We start from the raw sequence: 16,975 nt of genomic DNA on the forward strand, positions 1-16,975 counted from the left end.
GTAGTAGTAGTGGTAGTAGTAGTAGTAAAAATAGTAGTAGTAGAAGTAGAAGTTGTAGTAGTAGTAGTAGTAGTAGAGGAGTAGCAGTAGTAGTAGTAGTAGTAGTAGTAGTAGTAGTAGTAGTAGTAGTAGTAGTAGTAGTAGTAGTAGTGGTAGTAGTAGTAGTAGTAGTAGTAGTAGTAGTAGCAATAGTAGTAGTAGTATAAGTAGTAGTAGTAGTTTTAGTAGTAGTAGTAGTAGTAGTAGTAGTAGTATCAGTAGTAGTAGTAGTAGTAGTAGTAGTAGTAGTAGTAGTAGTAGTAGTAGTAGTAGTAGTAGTAGTAGTAGTAGTAGTAGTAGAAGTAGTAATAATAGTAGTAGTAGTAGTAGAAGAAGTAGTAGTAGTAGTAGTAGTAGTAGTAGTAGTAGTAGTAGTAGTAGTAGTAGTAGTAGTAGTAGTAGAAGTAGTAGTAGTAGTAGTAGTAGTAGTAGAAGTAGTAGTAGTAGTAGTAGTAGTAGTAGTAGTAGTAGTAGTAGTAGTAGTAGTAGTAGTAGTAGTAGTAGTAGTAGTGGTAGTAGTAGTAGTAGTAGTAGTAGCAGTAGTAGTAGTAGTAGTAGTAGTAGTAGTAGTAGTAGTAGTAGTAGTAGTAGTAGTAGTAGTAGTAGTAGTAGTAATAGTAGTAGTAGTAGTAATAGTAGTGGTAGTAGTAGTAGGAGGAGGAGGAGGAGGAGGAGGAGGTTGTTGTGGTTGCTGTTGTTTATTTATACTTTTGAATAAGAGGATAGCGCAAAGAGATAGCAATAAGATGAATGTTACCTTCGGTTAAATATATCGGAGGACTCTGTTTAACATCAGGTCTCGCTGTGGGTTCTTTTTCATCGTGAATAGTCCACTTAATTACTTCAACAAACTTGTGTTCCCCGTCGCCATTTCTGGTTGTGTAGAAAAAAGTTCCATCATCGCTCCAGTGGATGTAATCGACCTGAAGATAACATAAATAAGAGGAACCCATTCCTTTTAACTTGACATTCGACAGAAAAGCTTTGGTAGAATAATTACGTGTCTCATTATGTAGTTAAGTCGAAAAATGATTAAATTAAATATATATCACCCAAGTATTCAATGTTTCAACATGATGTTGAATAACTCAGGGATTGAGAGACAGATCGACGCACGGACGAAGAAACACGAGTTTGGTCAATACACAGGCAGCGCTCAAGCGATTTGCTTAAAGATGCAATCTCAAACGAAGTGATGCTCCGACGTGAATTCTAGTTTATATGTTAAAAACCAACCAAGTCTAAACATTACTACTTATCGCAATTACCTTCACTTGTGTTCCTTATAACATTATGTGGGGTGCGCAGTTTTTAAATGAACGAAATCAGCAGAAGCATTCGGAATTATTTTAATTATGTCATAAACGCTATATAATCTTCTCAATTCCAACTAATAATTCATAATTAAAAAATCGATTTTTAAAATACATTTATATGGCCTTAGTGCTATTCTACTTTCTAGTATAATCTATCTTTATAACACACATGGCGATTGTATATAAGTGAACCTCTTTTGCAGAATGCGGCCAAGGCAGCTGCAGACCAGCCTGCGCAATCGTGCGGTCTGGTCTGGAACTACGCTGTTCGCTAGATGCAAGGTTTCGTGGTCCGATTAGCGGACGGGGTAGCCCCTTACCAGACTGCACGATTGTGGCCATAAAATTAAGCGCCTCAGAGGATCTTGAGGTTCGCGCTCTTAAAGGGAAGATTTATGATAAATCAATCATATCCGGTGACATGAGTCTCACCCCCTCGTCCATCGTGAAGGTGGCGACCCTAGAGCACGTGCCTTTGTTCCACAGGATGATGCAGTTCTCCGAGCCGAACGTCAGGAAGTAGGGCGTGACGTCACTGAGCGCTAACTCAGACGACGTCTTGTGGTCCGTCAACCGGTGGAGTAGCTTGCCTGGTTTCAATGATGGATATTGCTAACTATTTGCATTTGTTAGAATACTCACGCTTTATTAATTTATCGATCTCTGCCTTCCCGTACAGTTAACGATATTGATAAAAAAAATCCAAGGCTGGAAATATATTTTGAATGGCTGAATATACTCTTTACATGTTCTTCTGGAAATGTTATTTTGAGTGGCTGAATATAATCTAAACATTCTATTCTGACTGCATGCACCGCATTTTAAATGCTTTTTTTTCAATTTATGAATTCCTTTGGGCCATCAGGATCATTGCCTTTACTTCACACGCATAAATTATTTTATAAAAGAAAGTAAAGGACTAAACAAAGAATGTAATGAACAAAAGTTTGCAAATTTAGTACTCCTGTACCAAAACACTCTGCAAAACGTTTGTGATAAATGTATTCTAGTACTGTAAACCTGTATTTTTAAATAGCATAATTTATAACAAAAGAATTTTCATGTGAACCTAAGAAAAAATTCACTAGCGAAACAAAAATTCATTATGAATTTCGTGGAATTTAGGTTTCCAGTTCATGAAAATCGCAAGCCCGTATTCACCAACCGATTCTTAGACTTAATAATAAAGAATAGACTTAGAACCAAATAAAATGTGTTCAGTGTTTTAATATATACAGGCCTCCAATGGTGATTATGTCATTAACAAAATATTCTATATAAAGAATAATATAGATAGAGATGTTTACTGCAGAGTTTGACTCAAAAATAAAAGAAATTCTTGAATATTCTAATTTAAAGAATTTTCTTTATTCTTAGACTTAAGTCTAAGAATTTTTTGGTGAATACGGGCCCCAACCTGTTTTGACGTCGTACACTCGGACGACATTGTCGAGGCACGTGGTCACGATGCGGTCGTCGTCAAGAAGATAACCCGTATGCATGTCCGTACTTTCGTCACTTTTAACTTTCTCGTGCTGCATCTGTGTCTCTGTGTCGCACAGCTCAAATAGTTCCTTCTCTGAAACATAAATTAGAGCCTCGTTCTGATAAAACTGGGCTTAATGCATGTGCGTAAAGTGTCGTCCCTGATTAGCCTGTGCAGTCCGCAAAGGAAATGGAAGGACGGAAATTTAAAGAAAGTATGCGATAACATTGAACGCTTTTACGGAATGTTTCGTTTCCAGGAGGTAAGCAAAATCTAGTCTGGCGGAAATTGTCGTCCCTGATAAGCCTGTGCGTTATGCACATGCATAAAGTAAAGTTTTCACTGAACGAGTCTCATTAGATAAGCACCCTCATGTCAATTTGAATAAAAAGTCGGACACGAGTTGTTATTTAATATCATATATTATTTAATATTGAGTGCACTAATGTTGATGGAAAGCGAGCTTTTATATGTAATATGCAAATACACAGGTAATATATAAAGGTATATATACACAGGTAATATAAATATTATAAGGCAGATGCCTCTGAATGGACCAGTATAGTTCATTATCATTCCAGGGTTGACTTCACCGATTGTGTTGTTATATCACAGTGGCCTATACTACACATAATATAATAATTGTCATGTTGTTAAATACAATGATTAAACAAGAAGATCTGACGCTCGCCGATAAAGAAACATATTTATTTGCAGAAATGGGAAAACAACGTACTTTGTTTAATGTCCCAGCAGAAAAGATGATATACATTCTTTGAACGCTGTTCGCCTGATTCCAAGCTAGTATTTGCGCTGAAGAACAAGCGCGTGCTGTCTCGGGTAAACAGCATGTAGGTGGCCAAGTAGCAACCATACCGGGCCTCTGAAACCCGTGAAGAAATTGTTTATGCCTCGTTCAAGGAACACTGAGCCTAAAGCATGTATTAAAGTTTCGTCCCAGATCAGCCTGTGCATTCTGCGAAGGTAAATCAAGGACGACACTTTACGCACGTGCATTTAGCACATTATTCACAGAACGCGCTACTATAAGCTATACAGGCAATCAAAGCTACGAGAGCGTAGAAACACTGCTGTTGAGAAAGCAAAGAGTACAAGTTAGCGACAAGGGTGCAAATATGTGTTTGCATTAAATAATTATTTGTTTGAATACAAATGAATATCTTCAACAGATTAACAGAAAGAAATATCAATGTGCTATCTTTTTTTAAAGCCTTATAACAGATGGCGTTTACAATATACTGATCTTAAAAACAAAATTTGCAAAGTACACTGGATTGATCATATATGTTAAGCTATTATGTAATGCATACCCAGAAAATAAAACGACGTTAACCTTAACAGAGATTGTACGACACATGCCGCGAAATTCAAAAATAAGTTTAATCCATAAAGATATATACTGTCGCCTCTCCTGAACGTACTGTCAGATATCTCATACATGTAAGAGTAAATGACAAGGTCCATCAACACTATGGGTCCCTCGTCTACAGAAAATAAATACTTATTTCAATAAAAATGAATTTCTGAAACAGTTTAAACAATAAGAAATAGAGTCATTGGTGTACACCATACGTTCATTTTCAACAGTCACTGTGGTTACTTCTTAAAAAGCCTTATAGCAGATGGACCGAATACAAAAGACCGACATTGACAACAACATGTGTAACGTGCACTGGATTGATCATAAGTGTTATGCTAGTATGTTATGTGTACACAGAAAAAGAAACGATCCATATAATACATTGTACGATAAATGCCTCAAAATTCAAATGTATGTTTTACTCTGAAAGGTACAGATACTCGGGTCGCCCCTCTACGTACTGTCAGATATCTCATACATGCGAGTGTATGTGACAAGGTCCATCAACACTATGGGTCCACATTTCACTGCGGCGAGCGTCCCCGGTTCGTTCACCTGTAAAACATTAAGTGGCTTAACTATCGTCCCAGATTAGCCTGTGCAGTCCACACATGTAAAAACGGAAGGAATGGAAGTTAAAAAGAAGTCTCTTCTTATTGAAAATCCAGTTGAGGCGGAAAATGCCTGACTGCACATGCATTAAACCCTGTTTTCATAAGGCGAGGCTCCTTTGAGTTACCTTCCATAGTCGGAATCAAAGAAGTATTTTCAACTATCTACGTGTGTTCGTTTATTTGCTGTTTTCGCCGTTTCCGACAAATATAACTCATATTATGTCAGCGAGTTAGCAAACTGTTTCCCCATTACTCCAATTTGAATCAGAGGTACGTGGAAGAATGGCAGCCGAAATATGAACAAAGAACGCTGACATCACACGCGAATGTTAATTTGTGTGAATAAATTAATAAACACAATGCAATAAAGTTTTAAGATGTTTTTTCTTGCTTTTACAGTTGTACATGTGGCCTATGACATAATGATTAGAAAGGTATACAAACTGACCACAACGTGTTTGATATCCAGTTTGTCTCCAGTTATTATTTTGGCGTCAATGCAGCCGTTTGTGATGTTGTACAATTTCACGTTATTGTCACACGTCACGAGGAGTTCTACAATGGAAGAATGACGTCATAGATAAAGTGAGCGGAACGGTTACATGCAGTGACATTGCAATGGCCCCGAATCGTGCAGTTCGCAAAATTTTCAAATCATGTTAATAATGAATTGATTTCTAAGCAACGCTGAATAGATATAGGATACTTTGACACACAAAAAATTCATATTTATAAAACGGTTTTCTCAGTCACGAGAAGCATTAGTCCCAGTTTCGAAACACGGACTTGCTTCACAATGAATCAACCTAAAGAAATTCATATTTATAGTCTGCAATCTTAAATGTGTATCAAGTAAGCTATCCCCGCATGGCAAAAGTGTCATGGCGATGGTTGCAATGTTCTGAAAACAGATAAATGTGGACGGCACTTTACGCACATGAAATAAGTCATGTTTTCCCAGAACGAATCTAAATTTCAACTTGATAACAATAGTTGTACGTACGCTTCCGATTGGTCACGATACAAACACTCTGTGTCGAGACTACACCCGGAAACACGATGCGGACGTCCATCTTTTCAATGTCGAACAAGTACAACTTCCGGTTAATTCCCATGACCACCGATCTAGTGTCTGCTTTGTAAAAGGCTACGTTTTCACCGCCTTCTCCCTCCTATTTGGAATAACGTATACAAGTTTGACACACACTATTTTGCTTTTTTTGAAAATTTTAATAAATTTGACTTTTTTGTAATTAATCAAATTTATCATTCACTTATCTACCGTATCGAATAACTCTCGGAGGGGGGGGGGATATTGCAAAAGACGAAGGTATTAATTGCAGAAAAAATAATTACATAAAATAAACTAAATAAGTAATTTATTTGAAAACAAATGTGATATTTATGATAAATTTATAGAAACGTCGTTATTTTGTGCTGTTAAAATTCAATAAAGCTAATGAAAGGAATACATATAAGCATATATATATATATATATATATATATATATATATATATAACTCTTACTAGAACTCTAACGGCACGGTACTCAAGTCTTCCGACATCATACACACCGAAGACACGCGCAGCGTCCGTCACGAACAGCATATCCTGGTGGCCAAGCGGAAAACATAAATAAAGCTCATAGACTTACTAGTTCTATGATTGCGCGGTATTCCAGTCTGCCGACATCATGCACACCGACGACGGTGGTCGGCGAGTCTTCTTCCGCCTTGCCGGTCACGAACAGCACATCCTGGTGGCCAAGCGGAAAACAATGCCTGTGCAGACAGATTTTATTGAGGCTAATTATAGAATAGTTTATTGTTTTCTAAAATTATATTTCGGTGTGTTTTCACTTAATAGCGAGGCCATTATGTTTTCTGATCTTAGCACACTCGCTTCCGTTTGCTATTCTATCGAACCCTATTTGTAACATTTCACTGATATTATCGTTAAGGAATTTTGTGAGAATAAACATTTCCTTGAAAAAATTCATAAAAATAAATGTTTATGAACAAGCTGTACTTTTTTGCAGTCATGAATCAGGAGGACGCAACACAGTCGCTCAAAATGAAAACAGGAACCCAATAAAGTATATTAATTGACTTGAAATCGAGACGAAGCCTGAAACGGAACACGACTATCTTGGCAGGCCTTAAAACAAGTAAAATTTAATATCGGCCTCGCTATGAGAAATTGGGGCTTCATACATGTGCGTAAATTGTTGTCCCAGATTAGCCTGGGGCAGTCCGCATAGGCTAATCAGGGACAACACTTTCCATTTAATTGTATTATAAATTTAAAGGAAATCGCTTCTAAACAAAACTACAGTCTAAGCGGAAAGGCGGACAATGTCGTTCCTGATTCGCTTGTGCGGACTGCAGATTGTAATTTGAGTTGACACTTTACGCACATGCATTAATCCGCGTTTTACCATAGCGAGGATGGTGTATTTCTATTAAGATCGCTAGTTACGAGATATGTTTTATTGGTGCCAGCATCCTGGACTGCCGATCTGTGATCCCCTTTTTTGCCCGGGATCGATCCCACACCCTGAGAATATTGTCTGTTGCAATCGTTACCACCGTTACCATGTCAACGGTTCGCGCGTCGATCAATGTACTTTTGTTTTCCAGACAATCTTCCTCCTGTCGCGATGAGCGGTGCACGATGCCGTGAAAATATGCCACATCTTGTAATGTTAGTCGTTAATACAGGCCACACCATAGTAGTCCAATGAATAACGTTTATGTTCTTAACCAAACAAGTCACATTATTTATTTATTTTGTACTCATTCATTTATTTATTAATTAAATAAATGTTATTTGTTTATTTGTTAAAGAAGAGCTGATATATTTTACGTTGATATAATTTACGTTACGCCATCTGATGAGCTACTTCATGTTACCTTGTTGCGTGTATGTCATTTTTACTGCACCCATAACAGGTTTCAAAGGAAGAATTACCTGCAGTGTGGCAGAGTTGACAAAGACGACGGAGCGGCCGCTTCTATAGTAGATATATCTGCCGTCGGAAGAGTAGTTTATACTTTCGATGGAATTATAGTCGTCTAAAAAAAGAAAGTTATACAAATAAGTCTCGCTCTCGGAAAACAGGGCATTATGTATGTGCTTAAAGTGTCGTCCAATATTAGCCTGTGCAGTTTGCACAGGCTAATCACAGGCTTATCAGCGGCGACACTTACCGACTAAACTGGATTTTCGCTAGAAATAAACTTATTTAAACGAAAAACAACATTTAAGCAGAATGTGTCTTCCCTAATTAGTCTGTTCGGACTGCACAGGCTTATCTGGGCCCACACTTTACGCACAAGCAAGAAGTGCGGACTGCACAGGCTTATCTGGGACCACACTTTACGCACAAGCAAGAAGTGCGGACTGCACAGGCTGATCTGAGACCACACTTTACGCACAAGCAAGAAGTGCGGACTGCACAGGCTTATCTGGGACCACACTTTACGCACAAGCAAGAAGTGCGGACTGCACAGGCTTATCTGGGACCACACTTTACGCACAAGCAAGAAGTGCGGACTGCACATGCTTATCTGGGACCACACTTTACGCACAAGCAAGAAGTGCGGACTGCACAGGCTTATCTGGGACCACACTTTACGCACAAGCAAGAAGTGCGGACTGCAAGGCTTATCTGAGACCACACTTTACGCACAAGCAAGAAGTGCGGACTGCACAGGCTTATCTGGGACCACACTTTACGCACAAGCAAGAAGTGCGGACTGCAAGGCTTATCTGAGACCACACTTTACGCACAAGCAAGAAGTGCGGACTGCACAGGCTTATCTGGGACCACACTTTACGCACAAGCAAGAAGTGCGGACTGCACATGCTTATCTGGGACCACACTTTACGCACAAGCAAGAAGTGCGGACTGCACAGGCTTATCTGGGACCACACTTTACGCACAAGCAAGAAGTGCGGACTGCAAGGCTTATCTGAGACCACACTTTACGCACAAGCAAGAAGTGCGGACTGTACAGGCTTATCTGGGACCACACTTTACGCACAAGCAAGAAGTGCGGACTGCACAGGCTTATCTGGGACCACACTTTACGCACAAGCAAGAAGTGCGGACTGCACAGGCTTATCTGGGACCACACTTTACGCACAAGCAAGAAGTGCGGACTGCACATGCTTATCTGGGACCACACTTTACGCACAAGAAAGAAGTGAGGACTGCACAGGCTTATCTAGGACCACACATTACGCACAAGCAAGAAGCTCTGCTTTCCCAGACCGAGGCTTAAATGTATTTTTTTATCTCAGTAAATACTTGTATACATATGTAGTATTTGCTCTTATAAATCAGTATTAATTAATCAATCGATATACGTACATTAAACCATAAATGTCTCTATTTACATACGTGGAATAGAACGAAGACGGGTGCCATTGAAATCCGCAAACGCAATTTCCCAAGGGAGCCAGGTGTACACGACGTGAGTTTCGTCTGGGGAGATGTCAAAAGCACTGATGCCCTCAAAGTTTTTCCACGCGGGCATAAAGGTCATGGAATCAAGGTCAAGAACACACAGCAAGCGTCGATAATCGTCGGTCATACCAACGTATCTGTCTCGACCTTTTCAGAAAAAAAGATAAGAAAAGATGTTTTCAATGTTCGTGTATTGACATACTGATGGCATCCATATACACTACTGTAACTTTTATCGCACAGGAAATCCGGGACGACACTTTCTGATTAACTGCATTTTGTCAGGAATTTATTAACCATAGTTGGACTTAAACGTCTTAGAAAACTACCAGAAATGTGTTACTGTATTATTTTTAAAGAATTTGCAAGACTTTAAAAGGTCAGTACTTATTAATGCATATTGACCATACTACCACAAACCTGAAGTGATGCTAGAGAATCCAAATGTTACTTCGTCACTCGATGACGTAAGAGTCTGCAGCAGGCTACCATTTGTGACGTCATATATGTTAACTTGTTTATAAATTAACGTGACGATCGTATCATTGCGTTTACCAGCAGCGCAGAACGTTTTGGAGAAAAAATCGCCTTTGAACGGTATGTCAACACAGTGTTTACCTGCAAACAGGCATGCGATAATGAAGGTTATATAATAATTTTATTTACACCCTATTACATCGGAAACTTTTGGAAGTAAAATCGAATCCATTTCATAACAAGAACAAGTTCTTGATGTCTTTGGAGATGATCCTTTGAGCGCACCTCGACTGGGGATCGAACTCGGGATAGACCGGTCGCAAAAGAACAACATATCGACTGCAGCATTGCGACCTTTTAAAGGTTGAAAGCGATTGCAGTGTGAAAATTACCAATGCTTTGCATTGACCGTTCCCATGCGGTTATCCCAGTTGTAATCGCGGTATGTTTGTATGTTTTTAGTTAATGTTTCTGTTATAAAAACAAAGTAGATGATAACAATAATTTCCCTTCTGAAATGCTTATGAAGTTTCTTTGCTCTTGTTATATTGAATACTTTTAAATGTGAAAGATACATTTTAAATATGCATTTGACATTTTAAGCATACATTTTCTCTGAGAGGAGAAATGTCGTTGTGTTTATGAATTTACATCGAATCATGACCTATTGTTGATAGAATTATCCGACACTCGTTGTTGTTTCATTTCAATATCATTTACTCGTCCAGGAAATTTGTCAGTAACCACCAACACCGTTATATAACAGCTAGTGGGGTGTCTGAAACGCAAACTATTGATATTCTTTTTCCTAGTATATAGTGCATTTCGTATTCCACATGCCTAAAATATTCTTTGAATTTGTTTTTCAAAAATCAAATGATATTGATGATTTGTAATAGAAAAAAAAATAATTTAATATAAAAATACACATTTCCATAGAGTGTACACGTATTTTATTTGAAATGCTCACCTGTTTGGAGTTCTTCTACTGTTATTACGTTGCCCACTTCAATGACAACCCACTCGTCACCATGACACAACGCGACCTTTCTGCACTGACCTTTACCCGTAACCTTGCGTAGCAACCGCGGCGATTCGACCTTGATGTTCCAGATTTTGATCTCCTCAAACCTCCTGCAGACTAAAGAAGGTCAAGCTTTAATAATCTCTCGATATAAGACCATCTTGTTAAGCGTTTAACGTTTGATTACAATTTATCACCAATTTATTTTGGTTTCGTTTCTGTAGATGACTGTGAATTATTTCATTTGTTTTTACAACATTAAACGGTAAATACGGATTTCTCTCGTGCAATATTTGTTTCACCGTTATGAAAATATGTGGCATCGATTACGCTTATATATTTTGATAAAGAAAATTCAAAACTGTAATAAAATATCCACTCTTACAATGTTTATATGTTAAAAAGAGCTTAACTAAGAACGTTAATTCGGTTTCTTTAAAAAACAACAATCAGCAACTACCAGTACTTTACAAAGTAACACCAACATGTATTATGCACCTGTGATGACGTAAGTTCCACATGTCGTCATAGCCATCATGTTAATCTCGAATGCGTGCACGTTGATGCTGTGTAGCAGCTGACCCCCGGGACGCTCCAGGATGTTGATATCGGGCTCGAACCACACTTTAGAGCTGTACTCATGTAAGCGCTGCTTGAACTCGGCTGTTTCCTGAAACAAAAATAATAATCGATCGAGCCGCGCCATGCGAATATTTGTCGTATGCCAATTGCGCAGTCTGGTCAGAAGTTCCTCTGTCCGCTATAAAGACACGCGAGATTTCGTGATATCATTAGCAGACAGGGTAGCTCCTGATCCGACTGAATGAATGCACAGGCTGGTCTGGGGCTTCGCTGACCACAAACGGCAAAAGACCAATTTTCGCATGAAGCGGCTCAATTCATAAAGAACTTTAAAGAAACATTGTTCAGTGATTGTTTACATATTTTCAAATTATTATGAAATCTAACCGAAGGTTGTGATTACTTTGGTAAAAAAAAGTGTTCACTTGAATTAGCGGGGTTTCTTTAGAAATAATGATATTTGACCATCATATCTTTTTATTCAATGATCTTCAATTCCTACCGTATATGTGCAATACATGATTCTTGTATTGTCTTAATGTATGTTAATAAATAAAAGTCTTGTTCTGTGAAAACGTGCGTAAAGTCTCGGCACAGGCTAATCAGAAACGACACTTTCCGCTTTTATGGAATTTGTCGTTTGAAGGAAGTCTCTTCTAAACGAAAATCAAGTTTCGGCGGACTGCACAGGCTAATCTGGGACGACACTTTTCGCACATGCATTAAGACCAGTGTTCTTAGAACGAGTCTCATATGAGTCCGGCTTCAAACCTCGGTGTCCTCCAGGCGCCCGAGTAGCTGTGGCACGAACTGAACCGGATCCGTTTGAAGTCCCTTCCGGGAGAGCAGAAGCGCCTCCAGGATGTTCTTGATCAAGGAATCCCCCGGGAACGCCGCTTTGGCCGCCGTGAAGTCGTCTAAGAGCGCCCTGGGAGAGCCGCGAGAAACATGCGTGAATTACACACTTTTAAGACGTGTTCCAGTGGTAAAACAAGAGACAGTGTCTTTGTTTATTTTGACAGTTAAAACATATACTATTATCTATCTTCAGATGTTTTTTAACGCAAAGCTTAAAATGTTAAGGGCAAAAGTTACTATTTATCTGTTAAGAGCTATACATGATGTTCACACCAGAAACTCAAAAAACCTAAATTAAAGTCAGATTGCACGATTTTTATATTTGTTAATTTGTAATATATTGATAAAAACTATGTTATAATAACACAAAATAGACACGAAAAATAATACATTGAAGACAAATTTCATAAAATGCAGCAAAGACAAATTAGCGCCCCGAGCCGATTGTGACAAAGATATTTCGTACATATTTTCGTACAATAACCGAAGCATTCGTCTTTTTATTTATATCGGAGTTAATGTTCGTGTGTCGTATGAATAGATATCGTTGCAGGCAATTAAAATGATCCGTAAAACAAAATTGAGTCTTTGTTTCGTATGAACGAATCTGCACTAAAAACTAAATTTAGATTCACATCGTACATGCATGATATACATGCTGGCGAATTCGACTGTACAGACAATTTAGATTTCAGAATTAAATATTTGGCTAATTTCGCAATTTTCGAAACATGTTCCTGTTAACTTTTATTTTAATTTATATTAAAATATATGTATAATACGTTTTTTACACATTTTATATAAATTCATAAATATTTTACAAAAATCGTGCAGTATCACTTTAACGTGTATTTAAACAGGTAAAAAAGTCATTTCATCAGCCTACAATGACATCAGGTAACTAAGTCCACATACAATAGTTACAGTGGTAATAATGACAGTAAACGACAACTAAAACCATTGATAGAGGGTTAGGTTGTAAGAATTTAAGTGAGTAATTATAGCATACGATGTGACATTTCTTAACCATAAAACTTACTCAACCGGAAGTGCGTGTAACTTAGCAACGCAGAAGTGCACGTTGGCAAGACACTCCTTCTTGAGAAGGTCAACGTGACCCGCGTGCAAGCGGTGATAGGGCAGATTGTTGAGAGCCCGGATGTTGTAATCATCCTCTCCGAAGCGAAGGGGCTGTGACGTCACATAGCGGTCCTCTTCTGTTACCTCCCCTTTAGCGTTCGTGTACGGCTTTTTTCTTCCTGGAATAAAACACTTTAAAGCTTATTTTAGCAACGTTCTCGGAAAACTGGCCTTTATGCATGTGCGTATAGTGTCTTCCAGATTAGCCTCTGCAGTCAGCAGAGGCTAATCCGGGACGGCAATATCCGCCTTAACTGAATTTTCGCTAAGAAGAGACTTCCTTTAAACAAAAAAAAAATACCTTAAAACGGAAAGTGTCGTTCCTGATTAGCCTGTGTAGATAGCACATGCTTATCTGGGACGACACTGTTTGCACATGCATGACGTCCGGTTTTCCTACAGCAAAACTTTGATAGATACTCACTAGCTAGCACATGAATTTAGTAACATTTATATTCGGTGCAAATTTCGATATTACAGGGAGTGAATTAATAAAACCAATATTAAAATTCTCTATTTAAAAATGAATTGCAGCAATTCGAAAGTAATGAAACGTTTAAAAACTCATGAATACGATAATGTTCCTCATTATACTTCTATATTGGAGGATCAAAAATTATCAAAGACTCACATAGCAAATTGCGCCTGATTAAAAAATCAACGTATATTTTCATTTTTGCATACTTGTTATTGTGATAATCTTTCTGATATAACGACAAACTGTCTATACATATCATAATTATGCTCAATACTACCATTGGCCCAGGTTCCCGCGAATAATTCAGCTAGGTTGCCATGGAGACGCTTGTTTTGCGCATCATCTGCGCAGTAGCGCTCGTGGGCAGCTTCCGTAAACTGACGGTGGTACCAGTTCAACACGCGCGCACCATCTGCACCGCGCTCAACTGCGGTGAAAAAACAACAACACATCTGTTTAAGTATAGTCAATCACAGAGCATTGAAAAAATACGCGCAGTGTGTATGTAGTACATTTACTTTTTAAATGCCTTGACTTATTACATGCAGAATGTAGCTAATTTCCCACTCCCGCTGATGCTAAATTCATAAGCAAGTCGCTTAATGAAAATTGAACTAAGTGTTTCTCAGCTGAAATTAAATCTGCATGCATCAAGCGGAAGCGAACTTATGATCACAAGTTATTAAGGCAGACGTTCAACCGCGTTGCGATAAACTCTTTTAGTTTATCTTAATTGGAAATCCCAATATAAATCGCCATAGAACATATAACATAATTGTCTTCTCAACAGCTCGACGGTCGTAAAACATGTAATTCAAACGAGAAAATAACAGTATGGTTCAGTACCGATATATTGGTCGATGTCCGTCCGTATGCGCACGAGAAGTAGAGGGGGCAGTCTGTGCATGGGCGGTGTCCAGTAGGTGTAGACGTCATTTAATACGTCATCATCGCAGGACAACACGTCATCAAGCTCCGCCTCGGTGATTCCGTTATTGGCTGAAGTAAATATCCATGTTAAACTGGATTTTTTCTAAACAGAGACTTCTGTAATGTGCTTGCAAGTAGATCAACACTGAGGCCTCGTTCTTGGAAAGCTGGTCTTAATGCATATGCGAAAAGTGTCGTCCCAGACTAGCATGTGTAGTCAATACAGGCTAATCAGGGAAGACATTTTCTGTTTTTATTCTGATAGTATTTAATATCTTCTAAACGAAAATCCAGTTAAGGCCAAATTAAGTGCATTAATCCCAGTTTACCCAGAACAAGACTTAAATACATGTGACTCAAACCCCACCTAAGGTAAGATACCCCAAGGCGCGGCACACCAATATCCGGCCGTGCAGTTTCTCCAGACGACTGAACAGGAAGTCGACTGCGGCACGAACTGTCGTCTGCAGTACTGTCCGTGACGGCGGGTCGAACGAGCGCCAAAGCATGGCTTCGTCAAACGACAGCTGATCAGAATTGAACAAAATGTCAGCATAGCGTTATACAAAATAATTTATTGAAAACATCTAGCTTTGTAATTTGTGGTTTGCATCACACGTTCAAATTTCTTCTTACTTCAAAATTGTCGAATAATATGATCCTGATTGAAGACTTTTTGGACAGTACGGTTATAACTTAGGATTACCCATGAGCCTGATTACTAAAAGAAAATAATGAATTTCCATTTAATTCAATGATGATTTACTGACTTAAAAGTATTTTTGCTTAACATTAGTGTAAGATTACAAATACAACTGGCACTAATAAACTATTCATCTTTCAAAAAGAATGTTCTTTATCGGCCCGATTTAGTGTAAAATTTCTTTGCTCGTTGTATTTAAATTTCCTTCACGGATTTTCCTCTTTTTCCAGTTGTTCAACCTTTCCAGAGCTGCGTGCACTAACCTTTAAGAACAGCGGTGTCGGGCACTTCCGGAATGTGCTCAGCATGATATCCATCTGGGGCGGGGTCAACTTCCGTTTCCGTTTCTCCGCCCACAACGACACTATGCTGTGTGCGTCCCTCTGACCTAGTTCCGGGACCTGTATGTACCTATCCTCGTCAGGAAATAATTTCTATAAAAAAGGCAACCATGTATTACAAGATTATTATGAAACATTTTGCGTTTGCTGAATTATTTAAAGGCCTACTTGGCGGTTTATGTGTTTTTTTAAGTTGTAGATCTACACAGATTTCGATGTCGTTTGGTATTTTTTTAAAGTAATATATTCCTGAAAGACAAATGAAATAAAAAATGTGGTCACCAGTGTTTTAAAAAGTGAATGGACACGTAGAAACATAACTCTTCTCTATTTTGTGTAGACTGGAAAAACTGAAAAAAGAGATATAATAAATACGGCAACCAATGTATATCTTAACACTGAATGGGGCAGCCATGAATGAACATATGGATTTTTTAATGATTACGAGTGGTTAAAAATCGATAGTCTACCATATGTAACAAATTTTCTTTATATTTTATGCATTTTGCCCTATGTGGAGACCTATTGACTTTCGCGGGAATAATACAATTTGGACGTCAAAATAAATATATTTTTTACTGTTTGAAACAGTGAATTCTCAGTTTTAAATCAATGTTATTTCCCTATAAATATAAGGACAGCATACATAAATAACTAAATAAATAATAATAATAAAATAACTGTTAATAGACAAGCTACTGACAACTGAATATTAATGTTACGCTTTATCGCTCATAACAAGGTTTATAATGTACAGCCGGGAGTACTTCTATGAATAAGAATTCGCCCTTACATTGAATTTTATCTTAATAATAGTACACTAGTTGCCTTTTTAAAAGTTCCGCTACCTTGAGGACCGGAAACGCCTCGTATTTCTCCTCCGGAAGTGATGACACGATAATCTTACAGTGAGGCGGCAGGGAGACCGGAAACCACATCAAAGAGCGGCCATTGTGTAAGCTGTCCAGCTGGTCAAGCGAGTCCAGGATGACCACGAGTGGACACTCTGCCGTGCCTTGCTTTAAGAGCAGATTCAACTGGACATTTAGAAGGTCAACGGTCTGAAAAAGAGAAACTATTGTTCAGAATCCACTTGACGAATTATCTTTGCGTCAAGCAATTCAAGAAAGGATTT

General features: G+C 38.4%; 1 protein-coding gene across 1 annotated transcript in view; it reads right to left on the minus strand.

Annotated features, from left to right (window-relative positions):
* Positions 1 to 16,975, minus strand: part of LOC127842960 (NACHT and WD repeat domain-containing protein 2-like) — a 40,301-nt gene that overhangs the window by 2,440 nt on the left and 20,886 nt on the right. The window contains exons 15-35 of the mRNA XM_052372759.1: positions 16,689 to 16,901; positions 15,763 to 15,933; positions 15,164 to 15,323; positions 14,713 to 14,865; positions 14,144 to 14,293; positions 13,288 to 13,507; positions 12,162 to 12,318; positions 11,307 to 11,478; positions 10,755 to 10,925; positions 9,728 to 9,925; positions 9,242 to 9,454; positions 7,807 to 7,910; positions 7,315 to 7,487; positions 6,491 to 6,617; positions 5,840 to 6,008; positions 5,285 to 5,391; positions 4,684 to 4,777; positions 3,578 to 3,724; positions 2,773 to 2,934; positions 1,788 to 1,945; positions 797 to 962 (exon numbers count right to left, since the gene is read on the minus strand). Coding sequence (XP_052228719.1) covers positions 797 to 962; positions 1,788 to 1,945; positions 2,773 to 2,934; positions 3,578 to 3,724; positions 4,684 to 4,777; positions 5,285 to 5,391; positions 5,840 to 6,008; positions 6,491 to 6,617; positions 7,315 to 7,487; positions 7,807 to 7,910; positions 9,242 to 9,454; positions 9,728 to 9,925; positions 10,755 to 10,925; positions 11,307 to 11,478; positions 12,162 to 12,318; positions 13,288 to 13,507; positions 14,144 to 14,293; positions 14,713 to 14,865; positions 15,164 to 15,323; positions 15,763 to 15,933; positions 16,689 to 16,901 — 3,385 coding nt within the window. The remainder of the gene's footprint in view (positions 1 to 796; positions 963 to 1,787; positions 1,946 to 2,772; positions 2,935 to 3,577; positions 3,725 to 4,683; positions 4,778 to 5,284; positions 5,392 to 5,839; positions 6,009 to 6,490; positions 6,618 to 7,314; positions 7,488 to 7,806; positions 7,911 to 9,241; positions 9,455 to 9,727; positions 9,926 to 10,754; positions 10,926 to 11,306; positions 11,479 to 12,161; positions 12,319 to 13,287; positions 13,508 to 14,143; positions 14,294 to 14,712; positions 14,866 to 15,163; positions 15,324 to 15,762; positions 15,934 to 16,688; positions 16,902 to 16,975) is intronic.

Source organism: Dreissena polymorpha, chromosome 8, assembly GCF_020536995.1.
Source record: "Dreissena polymorpha isolate Duluth1 chromosome 8, UMN_Dpol_1.0, whole genome shotgun sequence".
In the NCBI taxonomy this organism is placed as follows: domain Eukaryota; kingdom Metazoa; phylum Mollusca; class Bivalvia; order Myida; family Dreissenidae; genus Dreissena; species Dreissena polymorpha.